This window comes from Chamaea fasciata, unplaced genomic scaffold, assembly GCF_029207755.1.
Source record: "Chamaea fasciata isolate MVZ Bird 193981 ecotype frontalis unplaced genomic scaffold, bChaFas1.0.hap1 SCAF_67, whole genome shotgun sequence".
In the NCBI taxonomy this organism is placed as follows: domain Eukaryota; kingdom Metazoa; phylum Chordata; class Aves; order Passeriformes; family Sylviidae; genus Chamaea; species Chamaea fasciata.
Window position 1 is genome coordinate 255,398 of NW_027094152.1, and position 8,450 is coordinate 263,847.

The 8,450-nt window shown below is 62.7% G+C and overlaps 1 protein-coding gene across 2 annotated transcripts; it reads left to right on the forward strand.

Annotated features, from left to right (window-relative positions):
- Nucleotides 1–725: 725 nt before the first annotated feature.
- LOC136304280 (early growth response protein 3) lies at nt 726–7,009 on the forward strand. 2 transcript variants are annotated; one of them, XM_066207902.1, is made up of 3 exons: nt 726–809; nt 2,501–2,658; nt 3,753–7,009. In XM_066207902.1, exons 2-3 carry the CDS (start codon nt 2,505–2,507, stop codon nt 4,790–4,792), a joined length of 1,194 nt encoding a protein of 397 aa, XP_066063999.1. In that variant the 5' UTR covers nt 726–809; nt 2,501–2,504; the 3' UTR covers nt 4,793–7,009. The 2 variants fall into 2 exon arrangements, with proteins under 2 accessions (XP_066063999.1, XP_066064000.1); XM_066207903.1 differs by lacking the exons at nt 726–809; nt 2,501–2,658 and adding an exon at nt 2,749–3,466.
- The last annotated feature ends 1,441 nt before the right edge of the window (nt 7,010–8,450 follow it).

The following is an 8,450-nucleotide window of genomic DNA, read 5'->3' on the forward strand; positions in this document are numbered from 1 at the left end:
GCCGCCGCGCTCCCCCCGGGCCGCGCCGGGCCACAGGGGCGGGGCGGGCGGGGGATGCGCTGGAGAAAGGGGGGGGGGGGGGCTGCGGCTTTTGGGGGGGCGGCGGGAGGGGGGCAAGGTGGGGGTGAGAGACGGAGAGAGGGGGTGCGAAACAAGGAGAGTGCCCTGCGAAGGATGGGGGGTGATGAGGGGGCAAGGGAGAGGGGAGGTCTGTGCCAGGATGGGGGGGATCTAAGAAAGGCGGGGGGTTCTGCACGGGTCGGGGGGTTCTGCACAGGTTGAGGGGTCCTGTGGCAAGGTGTGGGGGGGTCTACAAAGGGTGGGGGGCTCTGCACAGGGTAGGGGGGGGGGTCTTCTCATGAAAAAGGGGGTCCGTCGATGGAGAGGGGCACCACTGCAGTGTTTGGGGTTGCAGTGCCTGGGGGGCTGCAGTGAATGAGCGGCCCCTGGAGTGCACGGGTGGGCCCTGAAGTGAACGTGGGGGGGCCCTGAAGTGAACGGTGACCCTGAAGTTGTCGGAACGCACTGGCTCCTCCCTTCCCCCCCCGGTCACAAACAGCCCAAATCGGGGCTCTCTGCCCCCCCACCCCCGGGAAGGCTCCCCCCGCCCTGCGCACCGCAGCACCCCCCGCCCACCCCGCCCCCCGCCCCGAGCGGCTCCCGGCACCGCGCAGCGACGGTGCCCGGGCCTCGCTGCGCCTCCAGAGCCCCCGGTGTGTCCGTGCCCCCCGTGCCCGGTCCCCTCCCGCCGCAGCCCTCCCGTAGCCCGGATTTCACTCCCATGGCAAAGCCGGCCCTGCAGGAATTGGGTAAGTGGAGCTATTGCAACACAGCATTTTTCCATACATTTGCTATATAACTCGGAGGGTTTTAAAGATAGCATCAGTTGGCACACTTAGCACGAAACCACCTAATTACTGACGCCTTGGAAGTGCCAAACTTTTAAAGGGGGGAGGTGAGGTTAAAATCACAGGCGACCAACAAGTGTTACCTGTTTTTAAAGTATTCCAAGCGCTGTTCGCTCCACGGGAGTCGGGACATGGGGAGGGGGCGGCTCGGGGCAGAGCCTCTGTCACCACTGCCACCACACCGAGGGGCTGGAGGCTTCTGCAGCCCCTCCACTCTGACCCTCTCCTTCCCACCAAACTCCACTGCCTGGCGCTGTGGCTTTCCCAGCACGGCTCCCATCCCGTTCCTGTTGCCAGCTCGGGCTGCGGGATGGGCTTTGTGGCCGCTCCTGGTCTCCGCTGGAGGAAAAAAAAAAATCCTCCCGGTAAGAACCTGGCTCTGAGCAGCCCCGGGGGCGGCCGCAGGGTCAGGCACGGCGGGGGCGGACTGTCCCCGCGCCCCCGCTGCTTCCCGGGGGGAACGATCCGGGCTGGAAGGGCTGGAGCCGCCGCCGCCTGCCCTCCGCAGGGGCACGGCACCGCTCGGCGCGGGGGATGCAGCGCAGACGGGGAGACCCCCGGTCCGGTGCACTGTGCCCGGTGTCCGGCGCCTTGTGCCCAATGCCCGGTGCAGAATGCCTGATGCGTGCCCGGTACCCTGTACTCGGTGACAACCGCAGGATGCCCGGTGCCCTGTGCCCTGTGCCCTGCGCAGGGTTCCTGGTGCCCACTGCCCCGTGCAGGGTGCCCAGTGCTCGGGGAAGGATGCCCGGTACCCCTTTTCCGGTGCAGAGTGCCCGGTACCCGGTGCTTGGTGCAGGAAGCCCGGTACCCCTTATCCGGTGCGGGATGTCCAGTCCCGGTCCCCACTGCCCGGTGCAGGACGCCCGGTACTGGCTACCCCTTCCCCGGTGCAGCATGCCCGGTCACCGGTCTCCTTTGCCCGGCGTCCTGTGCCCTGTCCCCTTTGCCCGAAGCAGGATGCCCCGTTCCCGGTCCCCCTAGGCCGGTATCCGGTGCCCGGTCCCCCTTGCCCGGTACAGGGTCCCCGGTCCCCCTCTCCCGGCCGCCTGTCCCCCGTCCCCGCGCTCGCCGGCCCCGCTTCCTGCTCTCTCCAACGTTCCATTGTGCGGAGCTTCCATTGTGACGTCTCGGCCTCGGCTCTGCTTTGTCTGTCCATATATGGGCAGCTACGTCACGGAGCGCTCCCGCATAAAGGCCCCGCGGAGTCCCCGAGCGCGGGGGGAGCGGGGCCGGGGCCGGGAGCCGGCGAGAGAGACAGAGACAGAGAGAGAGAGAGAGGAGGGGTTAAATCCTCCCCCCCCACCACCCCCCCCCCAGCTTCTACAACCACATCTGCCAGCCAGATCGCCCCCTCCCCCTCGAGGAAACACCACCAAGGGACCCACGGAGGACCGCGCCCCCCCCGCGCCCCCTCCTCCGCGGCCACCCCCAGCCCCCCCCCCCCCCACCGCCTCCTCCTCCTCCTCCCCCCCGCCGCCCCCGCCCCAACTTTTCTTCTTGCATGATTTCCCTCGCACGGATTTGCCACTCGGATGTTGTTTCCTCGGGAGCTGAGCTCGGAGCCACGTTGAACCAGCCTTTTCCTCCAGTGCTATGACAGGCAAACTACTGGAGAAGCTGCCGGGGACCATGAACACTTTGATGAACCAATTGCCTGACAATCTGTACCCAGAGGAGATCCCCAACTCTTTGAATATCTTCTCCAGCACCAGCGACTCGGTGGCTCACTACAACCAGATGGCTGCAGGTAAAGGCGGCGGGGGGGGGGGGGGGGGGAAGGAAAATGGGGAAAAGGCAGGAGCGAGGAGGGGGGGGGAGCCGGTGGGGCGAGGAGGAGGATGCTGTGGGTAGAGTGTCATGGAGCCTCGGAGGGAAGGGAAGAGCTGGGGCTGGGGAGCGTCCCCCCCCCGCACCCACCCACCCCTTTCCTCGCCGTGTCTCCGCGCGATCGCTGCAGGGCTCCGCCGAGCGCTGCCGCCGCCGAGCCGCCGCCGCAGGTACGGGGACGGCGGCCGGGGCTCCGTGTGGGGAGGAGAACCCCCGGGTGGAAAAGCCGGAGGGCCGAGAGGCCGACGGGGAAGGCCGGGCACCCCCGTGTCGCGCAGGGGCCGCCCGCCCGCGCCGGGATCCGCGCGGGTGCGGAGGCGCCGCGGACGCGCGTGGCCGTGGCAGCCGCCCCCCCCCCCCCCAACACCCCGCAGCAGCGGCGGCGGCGGCAGCGTGGGCTCCCCGGGACGCGGCGCCGACTTTCCCGGAGCGCGGGGTTGGGGGAAAACGGGGTGGGGGGACAGGAGAGAGGGAGGATCTGGGGGGGCACAGGTGAGCGCCGAGGGCGGCGGGGGCGGGTGCTCCCCGCGTGTTCCCGCTCCCACGCGGAGCCCCGCCAGGCTAAACCGCCCCCCCCCCCCCATCCCCATCCCCGTGTTTCTCCTCGCCGGGGCTCGGCGCAGGGAAGGCGGCGAGTTGGTAACGGCGTCGGCGGCCGCAGCCCCGGCTCCGCGGAGTGCCCAGCGCTGCCGGGGCTGGACGGGGAGGAAGCCTACCTGTAGCCGCAGGTACCTCCTACCCCCGGCGGCGCGGCGGTGGGGTGTCTCCCCCACCCACCCATCCACCCACCCCGGGCAGCTCCTCGCGGGGGCGGCGCGGGCGGCCCCGCATCGTCGGGACCCCCGGCAGGCAGCGCCGCATACGCGGGGTGGAAGCAGCGAGGGGAAGGGGGGGGAGCGGGAGCGAGGGGGAACCGGTGCATCCCCGCTCCCCGGAGCATCCCCCGGTGCATCCCCGGTGCTCCCCCCCGGGCCCTCCCGGCTCACCCTGCCCCGCTTCTCTCGCACTTTGCAGATAATGTTATGGACATTGGCTTAGCGAACGAAAAGGCCGGTCAGGAATTGTCCTCCTACTCGGGCACTTTTCAACCCGCCCCGGGCAACAAGACTGTCACCTACCTGGGGAAATTCGCTTTCGACTCGCCCTCCAACTGGTGCCAGGACAACATCATCAGCCTGATGAGCGCCGGCATCCTGGGGGTGCCGCCGTCCTCGGGCGCGCTCACCAGCACGCAGAGCTCGGCGGGCAGCATGGGGCCGCCGCAGGGCGAGGTGGACCAGATGTACCCCGCGCTGCCGCCCTACTCCTCCTGCAGTGACCTCTACCCAGAGCCCGTCTCCTTCCACGACCCCCAGAGCAACCCTGGCCTCACCTACTCCCCCCAGGATTACCAGGCGGCCAAGCCCGCCTTGGACAGCAACCTCTTCCCCATGATCCCAGACTATAACCTCTACCACCACCCCAACGACATGGGCACCATCACGGAGCACAAACCCTTCCAGAGCTTGGACCCCATCCGCGTCAACCCGCCCCCCATAACCCCGCTGGAGACCATCAAGGCCTTCAAGGACAAGCAGATCCACCCGGGTTTCGGGGGGCTGCCGCAGCCACCCCTCACCCTCAAGCCCATCCGACCCCGCAAGTATCCCAACCGGCCCAGCAAGACGCCGCTCCACGAGCGGCCCCACGCCTGCCCGGCCGAGGGCTGCGACCGTCGCTTCTCCCGCTCCGACGAGCTCACCCGCCACCTCCGCATCCACACGGGCCACAAGCCCTTCCAGTGCCGCATCTGCATGCGGAGCTTCAGCCGCAGCGACCACCTCACCACCCACATCCGCACCCACACCGGCGAGAAGCCCTTCGCCTGCGAGTTCTGCGGCCGCAAGTTCGCCCGCTCCGACGAGCGCAAGCGGCACGCCAAGATCCACCTCAAGCAGAAGGAGAAGAAGGCCGAGAAGGGCTCGGGCGGGCAGCCCCCCGCCGCGCCCCCCGCCGCCACCGCCACCACCTCGCCCCCCGTGGCCCTCGCCCCCGCCGTCACCACGTGCGCTTGAGGGATTGTGGGGGGCGGCGCGGTGTCACCCCTTCTCCTCCCCTTGGCCTCGGCACCGCTCCGGGGGGAACCCCACGGTGTTCAGGATACCGGGGTTGTGCTGCCACGGGTCCGCTCTGCCCGCACCCGGATTGACCGGGTCCAGGCTGCCCGCACCTGGATCCTGCCTGCACTTGGATCGACGGGACCCGCACTGCCCCGCACCCGGATTTGCCCGGACTCGCGCTGCCCGCGCTGGGATTGCCCGCACCACCTGGATCCCGGCTGCCTGCTCCCGCACCTTTCACATCCCGGCTGCTTCCACCTGCACTGCCCGGGGCCGGGCCGCCCGCACTGCCTGGATCCCGGCTGCCTGCTCCTGCAACCCGCGGATCCCGGCTGCCCACACCCGCACCGCCCGGGGCCGGGCTGTCCGCACCCTCCTTGCCCGGCTCTCCGGGATCCCTGCTGCCCGCACCCTGTTCCCGGATCCCTGCTGCCGCGCCTGGATTACTCGCACCGCCCGGATCCCCGGCTGGATTGCCCCATCCCGGCTCTCCCGGCTCCGACTCTCCCGCACCCCACGGCCCTCACGCGGCACCTCCCGGCTCCATCCCGCTCACCTCCGGGCTGCCCGGGCGGCGGATCCCGGGAATAATCCCGGCTGACCCGGATCCCAGGGCTCGGTCCGACCCGCCCGCCTTGCCGGGGCTGGGTGCTCCAGGATCGGGTCCCCCCACGCCCGGTCCCGTCCTGCCCGGTCTCCCGGGGCTGGGCGCTCCAGGATCCGTGAGGGGATGGATGGATGGACGGACGGACGGATGGATGGATGGATGGATGGACGGATGGATGGACGGATGGATGGATGGATGAATGGAAGGAGCTGATCTGGCTCCTCTCCTCGCAGGGCCTGGAGCCCCCGCTGCCCCCCACCCCCGGCCCCGTGTCCCCCCCGTGTCCCCAAGCACCGGCTCCCCGTGTTGGAGGTAAGAGGGCTCAGCCCCCCAAGCCGGGCTGGTGGGGCGGGGGGCGGCTCTGCGGGTCTCCCCAACTCCGGGGGGCGGCGGGGAGCGATGTCCCGGCAGCAGCTTTTGGGTTTGTTTCCTTTTTTTGTTTGTTTGTTTTCTTTTCCTTTTTATTTTTTTTTTGTTTGTTTGTTTTCAGCAGAAGGGAAATTCTTTACAGAAATACAGGGAAAAAAAAAAAAGCACCCCAGTATTTTGCTGAATACTTTTTATAATGTGAGATATTTTTATTTTATTTTATTTGGTCACTTTAAAACAACCACCCAACTATGGAGGAGAAAAATCAATTAGTCCTCTATTTTATTATTTTATTATTTTTTTTTTCTTTCTCCTTCTGGTATGTGCATGTCATTGCATGACTGCTCTGATTTTTTTCTTCTTTTGTTTTAATAAAACTGTGCTCAGACATTTAAGCTAAACTAAGCAAAAATAATAATGAGTTAAAAAGAAAAAAAAATCTTTGTTGCCAAAAGGTCGTGCTATCCAGGTTTGATGTCTGCATGTGAAAAAAAAAAACCACAAAAAACACATTAAAAACATACAAAAAATAAAGAGAAGAGGAAGAATGCAGTCTAATTTATGTGAACTGAAAGGAAAAAAAAAAAAAAACAACAAAAAAAACAAACCACAATCAGGTTTAACCACACAAACCTAAGGGAATGATATTTTTTGAAAGACTTTTGTATAAAGTTGAGTACTTAGAGAAAAAAAAATCATACCAGATGTAATATATTTTGTGGATGTTTTTATTTCTTGGATTTATAGTACCTTATACTAAGGTTAAAAAAAAATTATGCTTGATATTGTGAAAAGGTGATAATTTTCACACACATTTCATTTGCTCATTTGTCATGTTGTAATGCAAATATGATAGTTAATGCATACAGCATTTTTAAGGGAAAAAATCAGAAATATTGAACTGATGTATTGTTGTACCATTTGCACTGTGAGCAAATGCTAATGCAGTAAATATATTGTGTTTGCTGACAATCAAAATCTGTAGTAAATATCTTTATTTGCTTAAAAATGATCTATATTGGTCTGGAAAGTAAAAACAAAAATGGTTTTAATGTGTAAGGGGAGTGTAAAAAGGGTTGAACTGTGCAGGGAAGCGGGTGCTGTGTCTCTTTATGGGCGACTTTGAAAACCTGTCTGTACAGAATTTTTTTTTTTCCTAAGTGCTGTATTTCCTTAAATATTATTTTTTCATACGATTTCTTTTTTTTTTTTTTTTTAAATAACCCACTTTTTTTTTCCTCAGTCCCCCCTCCCTCTCCCCTCAGTTCTATCCACAGGGACGGCACGGCAAGACCCAGCGGGGTGACCCCGAAGGCGACCGGCTCCGTCCTCGCGTCCCTTCTTCCCCAGGATAGGGGGGAACCCAACCAGGAATGGGGGGCACCCAACTGGGATGAGGGGCACCCAACTGGGACGGGGGCCACCCACCCTCTCCCCAAAAAATCCGCCACGTCCTTGCCTTGCCCTTGACCTCCCATCCCGTTTTTTCCCCCGCTCGTGCCGCCGCCTTGACCCCGTCACCATTTTGCCACGGCGGCTTCCGCGGCCGCTGGGATAACTTTGGGCCACCAAAGAGGATCGTGTCGCTTCAGCCGGTAATGCCCCCGCGCCCTTCGCCCGCCAAATCGCCCCGGGGGCAGCGCCTGAAGGGGATTTGATCTTATTTTTTTTTTTTTTCCCAAGCCTGGATCGCTCGGGATAAAAATAACCCGCCGGGTTTGAGCGCTGGCGCTGGCACGGGCACGAGGAACGAGTGGGAAGAAGGAGTTTTTTGGAGGCGCTTTGGATGTTTGGAGCGGTGGCGTGTGGTGGTTGGATGCTTCCCCAGGGATGGGGATATGGAGGCCTGAGGTTCCCGGAGCTGGGGTTGTGCTGGAGGATCCCAGACCACGGGTCTGGGGGTCCCTTGGTGCGTGCAGGGGTGACTGGTTGAGTATCCCACAAGTGTCCTCTTTCTTTCCCAAGGCCTTGCCGGCAGTGCTGGTGGCTGGCGTTGGCACCGTGGTCTTTCCTGGTGTTCCCAGGGTTGGAATTTGTTGGCAGCGTTGGCAGATTTCCTGCTTTGTGATTCAAATCTGCAGCTGGGCCTGGAGAAGCTGCTGCTCCGGCCATTCCAGGGCAGATCTGCCCATTCCAGGGGGGTTTGTTGAGCTCCCTTGCTTGGAAAGGTTTGGATTTAAGGCTAATCAGGGGCTGATGGTGACTCGGGGCACAGCTGGCCCAGCCAGGGACGGCACCTCGTGGTGTTGAGCAGTTGGATTTGGAGCCCACGGGCACTGAGCTGGGTGGGCCCCGGTGTCTCAAGGTGGTTGTGTGTTTGGTGGCCGCGCCAGGCTGGATTGGGAAGAGCTAGGATTGTCCTTCCCTGTGTGCTCTGGAGGTCCTGCAGCCACCAGGGGCTGCGGGATGGTTTGGGAGCCATCGGTGTCCCCATGTGTGGCTCAGGTGGGCAGAAACTGGAGCTGCCACACACGGGGAGAGCCAGCACGACCCCCAGCATCACCTGAGGGTGCTGTGGTGGTGCTGGAGGTGCTGGAGGTGCCCGTCTCCACTGGTGGCTCGTGCTGGAAAACACTGGAGATCCTGGGAATGGTCACAGCAGAGGAACTGCCCCAGCGAGGAGACACCCAAGGTTGC

What these genes read in the sequence shown, in the direction of transcription:
- LOC136304280 (XM_066207902.1), top strand. Translation starts at nt 2,505, where the DNA reads ATGACAGGCAAACTACTGGAGAAGCTGCCGGGGACCATGAACACTTTG. An exon ending in CTACAACCAGATGGCTGCAG is followed by an intron (nt 2,659 to 3,752) that starts GTAAAGGCGGCG and finishes CGCACTTTGCAG; the next exon opens with ATAATGTTATGGACATTGGC.